Source organism: Melitaea cinxia, chromosome 9 (genome assembly GCF_905220565.1).
Source record: "Melitaea cinxia chromosome 9, ilMelCinx1.1, whole genome shotgun sequence".
Lineage (NCBI taxonomy): Eukaryota > Metazoa > Arthropoda > Insecta > Lepidoptera > Nymphalidae > Melitaea > Melitaea cinxia.
The window spans coordinates 5,289,422-5,310,145 of record NC_059402.1 but is presented as its reverse complement, the minus strand read 5'-3'; the positions used below and the strand labels follow the sequence as shown (position 1 = coordinate 5,310,145).

The 20,724-nt window shown below is 30.9% G+C and overlaps 1 protein-coding gene across 1 annotated transcript in view; it reads right to left on the bottom strand.

Annotated features, from left to right (window-relative positions):
• The window catches only part of LOC123656368, a 31,166-nt gene extending 14,408 nt beyond the window's left edge, over nucleotides 1-16,758 (bottom strand). The window contains exon 1 of the mRNA XM_045592059.1: nucleotides 16,624-16,758. Coding sequence (XP_045448015.1) covers nucleotides 16,624-16,758 — 135 coding nt within the window. The remainder of the gene's footprint in view (nucleotides 1-16,623) is intronic.
• Between the last annotated feature and the right edge of the window lie 3,966 nt (nucleotides 16,759-20,724).

Sequence of the window (20,724 nt, the reverse complement as noted above, 5' to 3'; positions counted from 1 at the left end):
ACTTTTGAGTCTTAGTCAATTACTTACAAGGTTCTGTCATAATCATTAATTGTTATTAACTTTCAGCCTGCTTTTCCTGATGAAAAACTAATGCCACAAGATCCAAGAGATATAAATAGTAATAGACGTGCTATGAAATTCGATGTACCTCCTTTTGAAGATCGTTCAACTATAAGCTCACTTCGACAAGCAGTTCCAGATGATACAATCAACCATCCATCAAAATGGATACCTCCTAATTTAATTCCAAAAGAAGATAATTCTAACTTCAATCCGACTTATCCATCACCTATTACTCCAAGACCTGGTCCTATTAGGCCACCTAGACCGAAACAACCTTCTAGAAATAGACCAACACCTACCACAATGGTTTCGAAGTTACCGTCAAGAAGTCCAGGACCAAGTTTTCCTAAATCAATTGATGAGGAAATGGATTCATTTAAAGATAAACTAATAGTAGATAAATTTGACACATCAGGGTGAGTTTGAGAAATTATTGGCATATTGTTACTTTTTTTTTTAAATAAAACTTCTTTTCGTACGCTTGATTTGGGGAGTAAGCTGGTGAATGCGTAACGAGAGCATTATGAAAAGGGTGATAGGGCAAGGCCAACGGAAGTTGAGATGGCTTATTAAGTTGACTTATATCCATAAGTCAGTAAAGATAGAAAAAGTGTGGCCTAAGGAATACTTGTTTTTTTTTAATTATGTCTTTGGTTTTTAGTTTAAGCGATGATGAATTTTTGAAAAAAATTAAAATGGGAGCAAAAAAGTCAGATGAAGATTATGAAGAAGAAATTAAAGGTGTTCCAATACGAAGAAAAAGGAGCAATAGCCTGAATATTTCCAGTAAAAAACCTATTGATCGTAACACGATAAAAATAATAACTACTACAAGAAAACGAATTCAAGAAGGCATAAAGTCCACAACGTTGAAAGAACTTATAAAATCTTCAAATGATATTCTTATAAAAATACTTCTATCTTCAACGATTTCTTAACGTTCTATGGTCGGATAAAATTACTTGAAGTTCTATTGTAATGTTCTGATTCATTATTTTATTGCGAATCATTCGTTTTCGTCTGCGTTCTTTATAATTTTTTGTTAACATAGTGACTGCCATAAAGAGAGGTTTACCCTTCTATTTATTTTTATAATAAAATAAAAAAAATTGCTGATTTCATAGTTTTAATATGACTTAAAGTTTTGTGTATAACTAATTTATTACGAAACGAAGCTTAAATTTATAGTTACGAGTACTAACTCTTAGGAACTCACTTTACATGTTCCCAAATAATTATTCAATTTCTATTTAAAGAAATTTTCTAAGTCGTAATGTACAAATATTTTATAAAAACCATAGTTTTAAATTTGTACATGTATTTTTAGTCAATAATATATATAAATTGAAGTAAATCAAAGTTTTAATCATTATACCAACATATGTAATTAAAATTTTTATCGTTAGAAGTTTTACAGCAAATATTAATATTTATCAAAATTAATTGTTAAGTTGAAAAGTTTACGCCGTATTGACTCGAGACTTTCAATTAGTTCGATTTTGTACCTTTAAATTTTCTATCAAACTTACATACCAAAACTCTGCCAATCAGGTTTTTAACGTGAGAACTAATAATAATGTATTTAAATTATTATTTTTTTTTTCATTTATTGTTTAACTATTCCGTTGGCGCAGTGTGCAGTGACCTTGCTTTCTGCTCCGGAAGTTGTGGGCTCGATTCCTGTCCCGATTCTCGGTATGAAAAACTTAGCAATGTTAGTTGCCTATACCTCAAGTGTTAAATTGCTTATCTTAGGAACACACGACCGCGTGTATACGTTAAAACTACTTATTTATTTTTTATATAATTCCAATACAATGTAATATCATTATTATAACTTTATTTTACTTTAAAAAGACGATACATGTGTATTATATCCTTAATTATATCACTATTTAAATTATGTACATGAACATACCGCTTTTGTTGAAAGAATTAGAAGACAACATTTGTAGCGTTGTTCGAGGACATAACACTCCAAACATTCAGATTGTTTATGATAAATTATAATTTTGGCATAATCTGTATTAGTTGCAGACATGTCCATATTTGAAACACTCCTAGGTTAAAGATCTTATTGTCTCATTTAAAACTTTAGAATCGTTTCCATGAAATATAAGAGTAAGTGTCCATCTCTCATCCACCATCTTCACATTTGTTGTTAATTTTTAATATTTTATGAAAGTACGAGTACATTTGAATCTCCTGTTTATCAAGAAATATGATACAAGTTGTATCATATTTCTTTATTACATTGTTATTACAAAAAAGCAATTGGATTTCATTGTAAATAAGATCTATCATCTACTATATAAAAATTGTAACTTTATCCTTTCGGTTTGCTATTTCACCGAATAGATACATCGAAACTGTAGTAATTACGAGTATATCCAGGAAATAAGTATCCTATGTTGATATTGCAAATGTAAAAGTTAAGCGTTTCACTGCAAACTGTAGACAAATATATACAAGTAATCTCTATGTCCAAGTCAATATCTTCGTTATCCTTATTCTCCCCATTCAGCCCACAAATCGCAGCTTAGTACCGACTTATCCGCTACGCTACCTTACCTTGCGTAATATTAAATGTTTTATCTTCAAGTGACTACATGTAAAGATACTTGAGGAAAACAAATCTGCACTGAGATAATATGGGGAGTTACGTCTCTTATGTAGTCAAAAGAATATATGTATTTGTAAGTTTAAGCAATTAATTAAATTTAAACAAATTTCCTACTGAAAAGTACTCATACTATACCCGGGCTTAATTTTCGTAAGCTAAATTTCGTAAGCTAAATTTGTTTAAAATATTCAAGTTCTCGGCAAGTAAATAAATAAGTACATTCAAAAGAAATCTGCCAGGGATTTAGAGACATTCGGACAAATCCATCAATCTGGAACAGAGCGACGCCGACGTAGCGAAAAAAGATTCAATTATTTTTCCTTATACCACGCTACATTCTTTTTTATTATAAAAGAACATTAAATTTTAGGTATTTTATTAAACTAAGTATAATTTTTAAATTTTCCATAGAAACCCTATGGTGTTTGCTACTTAATTTTTAACTCGACTGTCCTGTCGAAATTTCAATTTTATAAAATTTTGTATTTTAGGAATATTTTCGAAAAAAAAAAACACATGTTGCATATTTCTAGTTTTCATAGAAAGTGAATACAAAAAAAAAAAAATATTAGAATTTCTCTACGCACCTTAACACCCTTTAGTGTTAATAGTGGTTTGACAAAATACAAAACAATAGTCCTTTGAACTTTGACCAATTTATATCTACTCGTAATTCCACAAGAGATATACTGTGCCAGTCGACAGTCAGATAAGAACTTGAATATATGCAATCTGTGTTTTAGGTTTAAAAAAATATAATATTAAAAATTCTCGTTTGAGTAGGCTTAATAAAAAGTGCTCAATGTACATTCACACAATTCAATTTACATGTGATTACGTGTAAATTGAATTGCAGAAGATATTTAAACAACTTTAAATAGTAACTTCTCTGTGAGGAGTGACTCCTCTGTGAAAATTATTTGAAAATTATTTGAAATTATACCTGCTAGAGCGAAATTTTTGATATGATGATTTTTATTTTCGGTTTAAGCGAACCGTGGCGCCGTCTATAGTGAGTTCTTTACAGAGACCCGTAACTATTCAAAGTCAATTTTTCAATTGGCCAATTTTTGATATGATATTCAAAAATGTTTAGAATTCCTAATGTGTGGGTACACAAAAATAAAATCGTAGATATTAAAATTATTTATATTCCTAAAAATATATTTCTACTAACATTCTCGTTCTGCTAACTTATACCAATACATTTAGATGTTCTAATATCTTAATGGTTAACAATAAGTAAATTACACAATACAACACAAATTGACGTTTGACAAACACGCCTTTACCTTTTCTTTCGCCTTAACTTTATCTCTGATCTAACGATCTTAGCAAAACCTAAATAAGATAAACACTCAAGATTTGACTAAAAAGTAAGGCTTCTGCTATATTTGACCGAAAATACATCTGAGAAAAGTCGCAATTATTAGACGCCTATTTCGGGATTTGCCAAAAGGCATTGTTAACTTTATTTCAACATGTCATTCCATAACGAAGCTGTATTAACCTTTTACTGTAACATTTAATGCTAAATTTCTAAGTTAAAAATACTGGTAAACTTACGTACATAGCATATTCCATTTTTACGTGAATTTCAGTTTTTCGGTCGGGCAAACAAAAAAGATAATAACCCGCGAGAATCCGAAAATTTGTTTAATTAAAAAAATCGTTATGACTAATGATTTACAGCCTATGCCAAATTACATATAACCAGCAACCATATGTAATGAAAAATATAAAAGGATATCTAGTTTAGGCGTAAGTGAAAGAATAAAAAAAGTGATCTTTTCGGTAATTTCAAACTCCGTTGTTTGGAATTTCCTTTGAAGCAGACAATTCTTATTAATTTTATATTCCAAAAGAATACGCAAGTATTCTTTTGGAATATAAAATCCGAAAAACTCTTTGTAAATGTCTTATATTTACCTTTTGCTTTAATTTTACAACAACCCAAAAATTCTTCTCAATAAGCATCAGAAACGTTTTCTTTCTTCTTTATTAAAGGGATAATAGACGTGCGAGTAAGTTCGCGAACTTGTGGCTCCACGACCTTTTTCGCTGGTGTGTCACCCTTTGTACGCGTACTTTAAAACCGCCGAGTAAGTTCGTTGGCGATCCGACAAATTTGAAAGTTTGCTCGTACCCCACCTCCGCTCGTGCGTGTGGTAGCACTGCGAGCCGCGAGCCACCAATTTTAACCGACATCCAAAAGAAGAAGAGGTTCTCAATTCGTTTCAGAACCTTAGAACTTTTGACTGGGTGGATCGATTTTCATGATTTTTATTTTAATCAAAAGGTGGTGTGTGTCGTGTGATCCTATTTAAATGTGATTGCGATCTAATAAGTAGTTTTTGGGTTATATCTAATAATGTGTACTTACGTGACTGTTTTTTTCGTCTACCTACGATGTGTTACTTGTCGACGTAATTGCAGTTGGTTTTTTTTAAACACAATTATGTTTCGCTAGTACGTGGACGCGCCACGCTTGTAGTTTTTTTAATAATTTTTATTACTTTTGATTGAGAAATTACTCAAAATGAATTTCAGAACTCCGTCCTTTTTTGGTTTTTAAAATGTAATACGATACAATTCCTAAGTAACACAAAGCTTCTTCTGTCGACGTCCCCCACCGTCACCCCCTTAAAAGTCATAAAAGTTATGTTGTTAGTACTTTTATATACTTGTATAGTCACACAAATTTATTAAAAACATATACTAAATTCGATATGTTTTGCTGAGACATCAAACATCATTCATCATTTCATCAAAACATCTCTAAACGTTTTAAAGAAATATTATAAAATAATAATGGAAAAATTTCTATATTTAGATTTAGAAGAAAATTAGAATAAATTATTATAAAGGCTTTTAAAATATTAAAAAAAAAAACAGTACAAATGGCTAAGTGGAAATAAGGTGTTGTTATTCTTACCTCAAATTCATACTGTTGCAGATACTTTGCTTTGAAAACACAAAACATATAATCATCAAAATTTTCAAACCCATTTATACATTAATATCAGTGTCAGAAGAGTAATAAAGAAAGAAATAAAATAGTATACTATATAAAGCTGCTTAAACTTTCTCGAATAATCTCATACCTATATGATGTGACCCAAAACATTCGACGCGATGTATGAAAGAGATATTGCCTGTAGAGCGCGCATTCAAAAGGGGAAGGTTACGAGCTCTCAAAGTGAGTGTATAGAAAAATACTTTGTGATCCAGATAAATGCAATACTTTGATAACTCGCGCAGGTGTGTATTGCATTTCACATAATAGAATTGATATAAATTTAAATTTTGAGCTCTACCATTTATATGGAACATATTTTAAAGATTTGTTGTAACAGAAGATAGCTAAGTCACTTAATGTTAAAATTTCGATAAAATATTTTTTAGAAGTACAGAAGTTATTTACAGTAGTGTTTGTACATAATTTTTTATTTCTTAACCGCTTTTAAGAAAGGGGGAGGTTTTCAATTCGAATGTATTTTTTTACGTGAGTTACTTCAGAACTTTTTTGTGGTCGGGCTGATTTTGATGATTCTTTTTTAATCAAAAGATGGTGCTTGTTATGTTGTCCCATTTAAAGTTAATCGAGATCTGGCATTATACTTTTTGAGTTTTCTCTCAATATATATAATGCGTATTTACGTAACTATTTTGTCGTCTACCTTTGTACTCATTGTCCGATGTTATTGAAGTCGTTTTTTTTCATTTGCAAACAAATACAAGTATTTAGTATATAGATAGGCGAAATTTTGATACTGTTTTGTTTTGTGACACGTATTATTTTCAGTAGCTATCTGGGTGACCGAGCTTAGCTCGGTATTTTTAATAAATCGTGTTTTTTGGAAAGCATATTTAAATACGAATTACATATTGATAAAATATGAATAATATTTTCCGATTTTACTGACATAATAATAAAAAATATAAACTGGTTCTTTAAATGAAAAATCACGAGTGCATTTCGGAAAAAAACGGTAAAAGCAATCGATCTGGAGACATAGGGATTTGAACCGTGGTCTTCTCGGTCGATCCCGACCGCCCAATTTCCCACCTGAGCTATTACAACTTTATAGACAATTGCGAAAGTTTTCCTTTGTAGCCATTTTTTCATTGCCTAAAAACAGGGATAAAATGACATTTTCTAAAAATTAATCCTAGCTATATCGATTTATCCCCCCCAAAATCCCTTGCATACTAAATTTCATAAAAATCGTTGGAGCCGTTTTCGACAATAATACAAGATTAATCATGGTAATCGATGTAGCAATAATTCATTTCTAACACATACATATAGGTAACCGCTTAAGTGTACGGGCGTACGCTTGTTTGCCGACCCAGCCGTAATAAAAGATAAATAAATAATAATAACTTAAAAAAATATTAATTCTAATATATGAATATTTTTTTTTTTCATTTTCGCGTTTCAGTTTAGTCCAAACAGACCCGGTTACACATTGACACGCTATAAGAAAATGTTATAAAAATTTTGTTTGTTGTTATATTTATATTGAGTGTTTGTTCGAAGTAATTTATTATTTGTTTAAAGAACCTTAAAAACAAATTTTTCAGAACAATGTTATTATTTGTCAATAAAATTAGGACGAAATAACAACGTTGAAGTGGCTTAAGATGGGATGTAGTGATAAAAACGTGAGATGATCGAGATAGGACAGAAATGAATTTTTAAGGCGTTTTAGCTACTTTATGCAGACAATTTGTATTATGTATACACTAGCTGTGCCCTGCGGCTTCACCTGCGTTAAATTGAGGAGAGACGTACTAAAATAAATTTAAACCAATTACTGTGCAACTCTTGCGCATCACGACGCGGCGTCGTTGTGCTTCTAAATTAAACTCTATAAAGACAGTGTTTATCTTCACAAAATTGCCTTGTTGATGAAGTATTTTTCATTCGTAATAATTTATATATGCCTGGCTAATAATAATGCAATAAAATTTCGGTTTAATTTTTTGTCACCATATTTATGCGTTAGAGTTATTCTAAGACTATAATATTTTCTAAGATATTTATTGAAATCGAATGATGTCAAGAACCATTTTGATCAAAAATAAATAGTTGTGATGAATAACGTATCTATGCAAATAATGTATTATTCTAGAATAAACTTGATTACCATATAAATGTTATATTGAGTTAACCTTATGTATCATACGTGACCTGTCGCGCTCTGTTTTTTTAGAACTATTAATGACGATCAACATCATTTTTGGGTAGCATATATTATTTTTTCGCGCGCATTCTTTCCGTGAACATCCAAACTGTGGAATGACCTTCCTCCTGAGGTTAAGCGCTATAATTTAACGCTTTTCAATCGTCGAGTGTACAGACATCTTTTCCCTAAACGCCGGCAACGTACCCGCAACTCCTTTTATGTTGCAGATGTCTATGGGTGACGGTAGCCATTTAACGTCAGATGGCTTCGTCTGCTCGTATGCCCATTGTTAATTTTTTTTATAAAAAGGTTGTTATGAAACATGATAGCGAACATTACTCATGGAGTGGACGTGGCGGATTAAGTTCCAACTGTTCGATGTTAATAACACACTCAATGAACAGCGGTACAATCATAAGATAATTGAATTAAATACAAATTGAATTGAATACAAAACAATTTATTACATGTAAATCATGTGCTACAGTTATTATTTTTAAACGAAATAGCGATAAAAAATAATAATTATAAACTTTATATTTTTTATTATTATTTAATGTTAGTTTGCTGTTTTCGTTAATAAGTTTCTTAAATCTTTAATTTTTTTATATTTACTTTCGATCATATCTTAGAGGTTTATAAATATCGTATCCTTATGCAAGAAAAGTTATTTAACAACTCCAACTAAACCGCAGTACATTAAGCACGGTTCTTGCTACTTTAAACTGAAACTCAAACCAAAAGTACTATAATATTCGAGCGGTGGAAGGCTTTGTCTTTGCAACGTTAAACAAAAAGCAACCCCCGCCCACTTACTTTTTGCAGACCCTCATATTAATACGACAGCTTTGAGTCAAACATTACATTATTCAAAACAAAAGAAACTTGAAACTTTATGTAACATTTATGCCAAACGAGTAACTTACTTATACCACTATTTTTTTTATTAAACTAGACGACGCAATTTTGGATAACACACACAACAGCCTCAATTTTCTTGGTTTGTACTTCTGGATGACACCAGAAATCTTTATTCAGATCAGAAATGTACCAAAGAAGTCTTACTTATACATTTAGGTCCGTTTCTATCTTCAATTCCAAATACTTGTTCGCTAGCTTTGTTGTTATATGCAAAAGTATGATTTTTCCGCAAAAGTATTGATGCACTACAAGTTAAAATGGCGTATGTACATTTCTTGCTGTACGTCTTATCTATACAAATTAATAAAATTGGAATGTCTGTTTGTAATATTAAAATAACCGCTTTTTACTAAATGCCTATGGATGAATACACGGTACATATGCCAAAATAACGTATTTTACAATTTTTGTCTGTCTGTCTGTTTGTTAATCCGGCTAATCTCTGAAACGGCTGGACCGATTTTGATGGCAATTTCACTGGCAAGTAGCTGATGTAACAAGTAGTGACTTGGGCTACTTTTATTTTAGAAATTTATTTATTTTATAACTCTGCGAACTGAACATTAACTTTTTAGTAAACTAACTTAAATTCATACATATATGTGTGTGTGTATATGTATATATATGCTGCTTTTCTACTTAATTTTTAATAAAACATGAAATTATAATGATTTTATTTCCGAGATTCATACAGGATATATTTTTGCGAATTCGCCGGGGAAATCAACTTGCTCAGCTTGTTAGTTATATAAGTGTGTATGATATATATATTAGTATCGCAATCTTATTTGATCAACGATAAAAAATATTGCTTAAATAGCCAGGATATATTGAATTTTACTACCGTAAATAAAACGATGCTAAGTAATTTAACTTGAATAATAATTTATTTTCGTTTCAAGGAACTTAGTGTCTAAAGGTTTTTCTTGCATTGGTGGTCACACTGTCCTTTGAGATTTTAGGACTTGATTATCTTATCAGTGTAAACGATGCAGCCTGCAACATCCGATTGCTGGGCATATAGGCCTTTTTTTCCATTTAGGAGAAGGATTGGGTCTTAATTGCTGCTCCACTGCGAGGTATTGGATATTTGTCCTATTATTAGTAACGATCAGGTGTCTATGATAACAACTGGAAACGACAGCTTAACGTGCTCTGGCAGGCACGATGGGGAGATCTACAAGGAAAGACACCAGACACAAACCGGAAATAAATATTTGTATAAATACAATGTAATAGTAAAAAATATCAGATATTAATTCAGACTCAGCTGGTTTTTAGCCGCCAACACCGCCATGCACCACTAGACCATAGCGGTCGTTAGTACGCAGTAAATTATGTAATATTTTATATTTTACATATTGCACATTACACAGAGTTTTCTTAAGGATAAATATGGGCTCAAAATTTCAGTAGAATCCCCATTTGTCATACTTGAATGATAGACTCAGCTTCGTAAATTCGCAGTTAGAAAAGCTCGACAACTGACCAACGTTGCACGTTTAATATATTTTAGTTATTCCCATATTGTTATGTCTTACGGTCTGTTACTGTAGGGTAATGCTTATTGAGACTGAATTTATTTTGCAAAAAAGGTTATTCGCGGCATTTACGATCTTGGAGATCGAGTTTCCCTGTGGGGTGTGTTATTCATAAGTCATATATTATATTAATCAATAACAATCGCGTCGCAAAATATTTATAATAATATCATCTATATTCACAAGAATATCGATTGTTTTTATATACATGGTAATAATCACAGTGTAAATACGTGAAGGAATAACCAAAATGTAACTTTCGACTGCGCAAAGTAAACGTCTCCTTTCTGGCTTATGTATGGTATTTACATGCATAATAAAATCCCACAAACAATTTTGTAACTATCTCAGCATAAATTTAGTACTTATTAAAAAGAAATGAATAGATAAAGCGTATTATTCGGTGCAGGATTGCATAAAGATGTGTGGCCTTAGTTACGCTGTATTTCATGCAAGATATTACTATTTTTAACCGACTTCCAAAAAAGGAGGAGGTTCTCAATTCGACTGTATTTTTTTTATTTTTTTTTTTTATGTATGTTACATCAGAACTTTTGCCCGTGTGGACCGATTTCGACAAATTTTGTTTTAATCGAAAGGTGGTGTGTGCTAATTGGTCCCATTTAAATTTATTTGAGATCTAACAACTACTTTTCGAGTTATATCTAATAATATGTTTTTACTTGACGCTTTTTTCGTCGACCTACGTTGTATTATACCGCATAACTTTCTACTGGATGTACCGATTTTGATAATTCTTTTTTTGTTAGAAAGGGGATATCTCTAGTTTGGTACCGTGATAAGGAAACTAGGATCTGATGATGGGATCCCAGAGGAATCGAGGGAAACTCTCGAAAATTCGTAATAACTTTTTACTGGGTGTACCGATTTTGATAATTTTTAATTTAATCGAAAGCTGATGTTTATTATGTGGTCACATATAAATTTTATTGAGATCTGACTACTACTTTTTGAGTAATCTTTAATAACGCGTAGTTGCTTGACTATTTTTTCGTCGATCTACGTTGTATTACTTGTCGATGTAATTGAAGTCGGTTTTTTTTTCGTTTGCGAGCAAACACAATTTTTGTACTAAAACATAGTTTATATATTATTTTTAAAAGAGTAACTGCGGAGTTTCTTAATAATTTTTTCTGTGCAATTTACATTCCGAATCGGTAGTAGCTTTACTTTTAAAAATAATAATCACTTTAAAATTTAACTTTGTATTACGATCCGAAAGTGCTTTTGAAGCCTATTTTAATAAAGTCATTTTTGATATTGATTTTGACATAAATATCTAGTAGCTATTTATTTATGTCTTTACAAAACCTTAAGCACGCCAATACAATACACAATACGCTTTCTTTAAAAACATTTACTAAAAAGAATGTCAAAAACTTAAAACCCTAACAAAAATTATAAAACAATAAACCCTTAGATACGTGTGATACACAATCTCATCATTTGAAACGATCTTATTTCTATACATTATTTATTCACATCTCATCTTACTTGTAAACAATATATTACAGACAATGTTTACAGACAAATACTTAATTATTATCTCATACCTCAAGAGTCTAGTGGATTAAGTGTTGAGTAACATATCACACGCGAACATAATTTAATTAGGCGCGTAGGGTTTGAAGCGATCATTGTTTATTCATCTCTTGTTCTCTAACCTTATCTGTCGTGATAATTTAATATATAAAATACGTATCCACAAAGGACACGGTTCCTTTGAGGGAGTGGAGCCTATAATAATTAACCTATACATATTATTAGCTTGTCTAAGCTTTTAAAAAAAATCAGTTTATTTCGACATTCCGCAGTGGAACAGCTTAGGAGATATAGCTACAACCTCCTTCTCTTCTATAAGACATTTACTCAGCTGTGGGCTCAGTTTTTGCACTATTTCAACGACGCCACATTGCAAACGCTATGGTCACGGGCGACTATTAATTGATAGTGAATGCGAAAGCTTGTAGACTTATTTAGTATGTAGTTCAGAGTTTCAGGCTTTATAGTGGGCATGGTATTGTAACACATGCATGTATTGTAGGTATACATTTTTATCAAATAATGTCAATGATTTCTCCTCTAGCACTTGCACAGGCACATAAATATACATGTCAGATCCACACTATTGAACCTGGACGGTCCCTGATTGATCACTACTAGTACGGTATTAGTATTTATACTCTTGACGCATTATTTCACATATCAACTTCATTGGAATACAAAATTACTAACAAGTTAAAGTATAGTGTTTTCTAAATTAATAAAAAAAAAACATGAAACAAGATCACTTTTTACCTCTGTACAGTGTACTCTATATCAATCTACTCTGTATCAATATATTCTTTTTTTAAATAATTTATTTAAAAGCACGTACCTTATTTTTAAAATGGACATCACTCTAAAAGTCGAAACCATTATATTTTATTTCATACTAGCAGTGCCCGCGACTTCGTCCGCGTGGAATTTAACAAAAAAGTTATTGTTCACTTAACAGCTATAAAATAAATAAATTTCTAAAATAAAACTAGCCTAAGTTACTCCTTACTATGTTAGCAATCTGCCAGTGAATGACGCTTCAAAATCGGTCCAGCCGTTTCAGAGATTAGCCGGAACAAACAGACAGACAGACAGACAGACAAAAATTGTAAAAAATGTTATTTTGGTATATGTGCCGTGTATACATCCATATGCATTTAGTAAAAAGCGGTTATTTTAATATTACAAACAGACTCTCATTTCATTTATTTGTATATAGGACTGAAAACCAATTAAACTTGCGTGTATTAAATAGTTGCTTTTAAGCCGAAGAATTAATTCATTTCTTTTTTGGTGCAAATACTTAATTGCAAATTTTAAATATTTTAAATACATCGTAAAATAAATGAAATATCACTTTTAATATAAGAATAATTTTAAAATAACGTTTCATTCTTCTATATAATAAGAATATTCTTAGTTTTTATACCGATCTCGCCAACAATTAACTCTGCTCTGTAAGAAAAATTCAGTATTAAAAAGTAAAAGAAGTTTATTTCATAATAAAATATTTTTTTAATTAACTAAGCAACGCACGTTGTTTTTACCGAACTGAGGTTACTAAAATGACCTTCAAAATACGAACTACCTCAATAAAGGACTACTCAAATTTTCTGTGGCTATGTTTTGGTGTTTTCTATTGCAAAATGTAGATATAAATTTTTTCATTTCATATAAAATCAATGATATAAAGAGATTTCTAATATATTGTAATCAAATGAATTAGAAAACTAACCAATTATAAGACATAATTATGTTTTTTTTTTATGTATATTACTTAGAGGCGGCCTATCCTTACATTACATTCTTTCTATCCTACTATGCCTATACAATAGTCTATTATATTACCTACACCTACGCGTACATTTGACGTCAAGTTATAACCAGTGGAGCGTCAGCGATTGTGTTCATATGAAACGAAATTTAGTACCTACGATTCCTAGCACTGTATGCAATTAGTGCAAAAGAGAAACATCGACACAACCCAGGCGTGAAACATAAGATTTCGTATGAGAAATGAGCCTAATCTGGAGCTCCCGTCACGTACGAAGTTGCCAAACCGAGGTTTAAGCCGTGCCGCGTGCCACAAAAATAACCAGCTCATGCGCTATCCGTTATTATGTATACAAATAAAAAAGTCGACTTTGTAAGTTATTTCGCAGTATTTATTTTAAATAAGCATTAAAAAATAGTTTATTCGCGACATTTTGTGTTAAAAATGGAACAATATATTTTATTAAACAGTGTGAAAAGACTCTCGAAATATACCTCGAACTTAAAACTAAGGGACAACGACATCCTGAAATTGAACTTACTCAAAAATGTAGTACGAAAACTAAATCTTTTATGCCTTTTTTTTAATTTGAACTATATTTCAAACCACATTGATTGTTTGAATGTGAAAAAAGCAATAAACTATTTTGTTTTCCGTGTCTGGCGTTTGGAGCTAGCGCCGGCAGTGGCGGTAAATCTTCATGTATGGAATGGATTTTCTGTACGAATAAAATAAATAGTAAGCTCTAGTTGTTCGTTTATTTTTTTGTGAACCCCCACCAAAAAATGTCACGAGCCACCTCTGCACAGTAAAGTACAGTTGGCCTGATGGTAAGCGGATACCGTAGCCTATGGACCTGCTTGTTAGTAATCAATCATTCTAAGTACTCAATACTATTTTTCATCCTTTATGATATAAATTCAACTGTATTTAATTTTACATTAATTTTTCAACATTTTTTTTTTTTTGTAAATTCTGCTGTAACTAGTCATTTCCCTTTGAACCTCAAACTTTCGTAAACTGCATTCCGCTAAATTATGGGAATAGACTAGTGTTAATAAAAATAAATAAATCTAAAAATCTCTTTATCTTTTACTTGATACACATTGCGCTAGGATCATTTATTCATATTAGTGCAGTCGCAGTGGTCGAAATTCGACCATAAATAACTAATATATATAATGTAGTAAAATAATTTATTATGGTTATGTTTGACGTTGAGTAAATACAAACAATATTAATCTATAATCAATCTATACTAAATTTGACCACAGACTTTAAGAATAAACAAAAGAGTATACCTATATGGGTGTGTGTGCGTCAAATACATGGTAATATGTGTAATGTTTTTATTGGTTTAATATATTTTAATGCATATTTTAAAAAATATTAGCATTCTGCACTGCACTATATAAACTATAAGTGTGCGAAATTCCATACTCCTCCGTCCGCGCTATTTTCGTAAAAAGTGATATTAATATATAGATTTTATATAAAGACAAGTAGACTTAAAGTAAAGTAATAAGTATCATTTATCACAATTTTAGCACTTAATAAATCAGCTAAAAGGTGGAACTCAAAATATTTTCGTATATTACCTTCGAAATAAAACATTTACCAATAAAGCCTAAAATGTATATTTAAAAAGAATGTTTTAGTCTACTAAAGTAGATACTCCGTATTTTTTTTTTTTTATATTTAAATCGATAAATAGGGATATGACTTGTGACATTTGATAAATTAGAATGTAATTAAAAATTATAGTCAAGTGAGCGGACGACCGAAAGCCCGGTTACCTGACGTTAAGCTGTACCGATTAATTACGTACAAATTCCGCTTTAATTTCGATCAAGTTTTCAATATACAGGAATGGAGGAAGTTATAATGAAACGAAAAACAAATAAAAAAAAAAAGAAAACAATTACTGTGTGGGTAAACAATTACTTTTTAATAAAATCGTTTTTAATCAAAACTTTATTTACTTGTTAATATTTTTTTCTATTCATTGATTTAACTTTGATAATTTTATCGATAAGTAGATTTTCTTTCCGGGGACCAGAATTTGTTTTATTCTGCAACGGTATTGATATTGAGTGATTTGCCTTCGTTCTTAGACAATTTTATTTCTCTAATCACTTGTCACCAAAGCGTAACCTAATAAAATTGATTTATAATCGACAAGGGTACATCCTTAGGCAACATAGAAAGAAAAAACAAAATAAGACCTTCTTCGAGTTGTCTGGTTTCGATTAAAAACTATTTCCAGACAGTAAAACTTTTATACACTACATTGCAGTATTGTAGTATTAACATCAATTTTTACGAGATAAGTGTAAGTTTTATAATGCTTCAGAATCGTACACAGCGAAAACTTCAAAATCAATTTCTCTTAAAGTAGTCCAAAAACACTTTAAAATCGGCATCTTTCTTTCTTAAAATAATTATAATAAATGTAAAGCTACCATCGATTTTAAATATAGATCAGAATAAGCGGCAAGAAACTTAGAACATCTTAATATCGCGTTAACTGCCATGATTACGATACACTTGGCGAATGTATTTATTAAAAATTATCTCGTCTAACATATATTCGGTTGTTAAGGATAAGACACTAATTATGTCGTCCTGGAGACGCATTGACCTCATTGATTGATTGAACTCATTGATTTTTTGTTCCAAAATTCGCACGACACCTGTAAATCGACCCGTGGATATTAAATACAATTAAATCTAGCAATTATAAATATCATGATTGAGCCGTTTTTACGATGGACATGTCACCCCGTTTTCCGATCTATGGTTGTAGGTTCAAGATCCGAACCGATCTGGATGTAAAAACATGTATATCAATCATCCATTACTAACAACACATCCATTAGGCTACCTACCTTACTCGTATAAATGTTTTTTTTTTAATATAATATAAAATAAAATGACGCAATACATCACCTGTTTAGTAATAACAATGACGAAAAGAATGTACGCGTTGAGGAGTAACCCGATGGCGGAGATGACGGTGACGGCCACACTCAAAGCGAGCGTCACCGCTTCCTCGCCTCGAGCTTCCGTCCCGTTCATCTCCATCCCAGTCGACTATCTCTGTCCTTGTTTAACTTCCTAGCTACTCCATATTTCCTCGCAATGGTCTATTACATTTGTATCCATCACCTCACTGCTGCCGCTGCGTTCCATCGCATTTCGGATGGTTGCTATCTGCAAAGAAATTAACAGATTTTTAAATCTCTTTAATCATTCATTGGAACTAACCATAAGAAACTGTTTTGTGGCTATTGCGCTGGCAGTTGCGGGTTCGATCCCCGCACATGACACACATTTGATTGCAATTGGCATTGGCCATACAGATGTTTGTCGTGGTCTGGGTGTTTGTGTAGTCTTTGTGGATCACCGTCGATCCCGGTTGTTATCATGTACACCTATGTAGGAAAGAGGCCTATGCCCAGCAGTGGGATATTACAGGCTGAAACGTAACCATAAGAAACGATATATGATCCGCGGTAGTTCACTTCAAAAACTAAAATAAGTCTATCTACAATAAATGTACCTAAGTATTTTTTATAACTATTCTTTTAATTAAGACGTAGGAGACTACAGCATACATGTACGTTTATTTTTGTATAACTGATTTTTAACACGATGTTGCAATTGAAATTTAGTAACAGACATACGATTTTTCTTATTATTTGATAAGAAAGAAAAATATTTTTCTTATTATTTGATAAGAAAGAAAAATATTTTTCTTAATATTTTTCGGTCGCTTAGAACCGTAAAATCATAATATCATAAATTTCGACCTAAAGGGTACATCGTTTCATAGCTTAATTGGCTAGATCACCGACACGATGAGTCGAAGATGCAGGTTCGATTCTCCTTGGAACGATTGATTTTTGATATGATATTTAAAAAAATACGATATTTTCCCTAATAAGTAACCTATTGATATTAACAAGAAATTTCATTGATCATCTTTTATAAAATACCTTATATATATAGATAGATAAGCAGTATCTACTTCCGTGTTATAATTGATTTTTGAAATTTAATACTCCAATATAACCAAAGAGACTTATGAAGATTCTGTTTTAGTCATTTATATCAGATATATAATGATATATTTCATCTATGCTTAGTAAATTGTCTACTTTGTTCTGTTAAAAATTCTAGGTTATGCTCTACAAAAGTTATCTTGGAGCATGCAGGAACTTGGCAACAAGCTGGAGTAATTTAAAGTTATGGTAAACTAGGCCACAAATTATAATAATTCGCATTTTTACAATACCGTCGTACTACATGGTAATAAATAATGTGACCGACTTTCAACTTGTGCTAAAGAGAATTGCTTATAAAAATCTGTTGACTCTATTTCAATGGTGATTAACAAATAAAATACGATTGTGCTTTAGACCACACGACTGAAGTAAAACTTCTGCACTGTGTCTTAGACATACGAAATGTAACTGGCTTTGAGAGAAAGAGAGAAAGAGAATGTGTTTTCTTTCTCGTTCCGTTCGCCTCGCCCGATCACACTTTTCGTAACACTCCCTTCACGCGTTCACCAGCTTACTCCCCAAGTCAAACGTACGTAAAGAAGTTTTACTTCAAAAACGAGTGTGCTTTAGACCACACGACTGAAGTAAAACTCTTCTTAGCAATAGGCCTGCACCATAGGCCTGCACTGTATATTAGATATATGGAAAAAATGGTGTGCTGGCACCTCTCTCTCTTGCCCCTACAGTAATATACGAAACGTAACTCTCTCTATCTTTCTATCTTCACTAACTTATATCTTCCTCTCAACTTCCGTTCGCCTTGCCCGATCACACATTACGTAACGCTCTCATCACGAATTCACCAGTTACTCTCCAAGTCAAGAGTGGGAAAAAAAGTTTTACTCCAAAGACATTTACTGTAGTAAAATTTAATTAAATTATTAGCAATTAGTTATAGCGATTAGCGACGAAAGATTTAAGTACCTAATATAATAAATTTAAAATGATTAAATTTCCCCACTATTTTGGGGGAAAGAAAGCAATGCATGGTTAGAAAATCACTATGATTTTCTTCCAAGCTACAGGTGCATCTTCTGAAAAGGTACATATTATAATAAAGTTCAATCACCTCGATTTATTGTATGCATATAAAATAATTTGTTACTCTCTGTTCTTTTTCAAACAGTAAAACATGTAAAATAGGATATCTGAGTAACGTCTTAACATTCCTTTATTATAAATATTATTTAGTATAACTATTATCAAAATTAACATTTATAATAAAATTCAAAATGAAATTCAAAGTTACTTTGGTATATAGGTTCAAAGATAGTAGATTAGAGAGTAGATTGTAGTTAGTTTAATAAGACAATGTGCAAGTTTATGAGTAATTTTTTGTGTTTATATTTTTTTTTTTTTGTTTATTTTTTATATATATTTTATATTTATTCATTTATGTTTTATGTTTATTTATACATTATATTCAAGTATATATTGTTTTAATTTTATTTATTTATTTTTTTATTTTTATTTTATGTATACCGTGTATCCATACGCGTGTACTAAAAAGCGGTTTTTTTAATACTACAAACAGACACTTCAATTTTATTTATTTTTATATAGATATTGTTAATGTAATATCAATAGAAATACAAACACTTCACACCGAAGGATACGACACCGATATCCGGCGTCCGGAAAAACGTTCATAACACCCAGAACACAACAAAAGTACAGGTTCAAACATTTATTTGTCATGTGCGGGATCATCATATTTGTACAAAGGCGTTGTCTATGTAGAAACATACTGTATGTTTCATTTTTTTCTCCACGGCTTAAGATATTTCTCACAACATGTTTAACAAAATTCGCTATGGTAGCGTAATTGAGAATTCGCTTCGCTGTTTTTAATAAACGTATTCTGATTTAATGGAGCTGTAAAAATTATTTTTTGTACGCGGTAATCTCTGGCTGATTTGAAATGTTCTTTTCGTTTTTGATAACCTTTTTACTAACGAAAAAGTGTTCGTGTATACGTACGAGTAAGAAAAAACAAATAGCAAAGAACAAGCAGTACAGATAACAAATAATCTTTAAAAATAATAAGCACACATAAAAATTAGATACATTTAAAACAGATTTAAATTAAAATTGTTAACTTTTTGAACTTTCAGTTACAGCAAAATAAAAATAAGTTTCAAATTAGAATGACATTTTTTTCTCAAGTTACAAAATTAACTGAAATTTATTTTATACTTTTAAAATGCATAGTCAACGATAAGATAAAAATAATTTCATATTAAAATTAAAAAAAAACAATGAAATTTACACGAACAAACATGACGTTTATTTGTCTGGTCATAGTCGAGACGACTAAGTTCAAAGACCCTTACTAAAATAAAAATGTTTTATAAAGTATGCAAAGCTATGCAATATGCATGCGCTTGGTACAAATTCTACAAAAGCTGTATTTCGGTTTGTAAATAGTAATATTATTATTTATTACTGCAGAAAGAGTTTATAGATGTCCTGTTACATCTACACATATTTTCTTACGATAGATTGGAGCTTCAACATTAAAAATGATTTTTAGAAGTACAGATTTTACGATTTTTCCTGTGATAAAATCAAATCAGTAATCAAAATAAGAAAAAGTCGCCATTTAACAAATTAAATTTATATTTATGTTTAAAAAATAAATATTTGTAATAGCCGAGCTATACTAGGATTCTTTAATTCATTTTAATTGTATAAACTACGAGTTTCTTACTTTCATAAAAATATTTGTAAAGTTGACAGACATTTTCTTAATTTAATACCTCTTTTTTCCACTCATATTACAGTAATAGTTTTTTTTTTAATTAGAAAAAAATATAGGGTTATTCATTATTATTTTAGGACCTCTTTAAGTTTACATACTTTTTACTTTATCTTAGTCTTTGATATGGCTTGTAAAATGTTAGAAAGTGAATTCATCTAAAAGGTCATTTGATCCCAAATATAAATAAGGCTACTTCTTTTTCTGAGCTCGTTGTACGAGTTT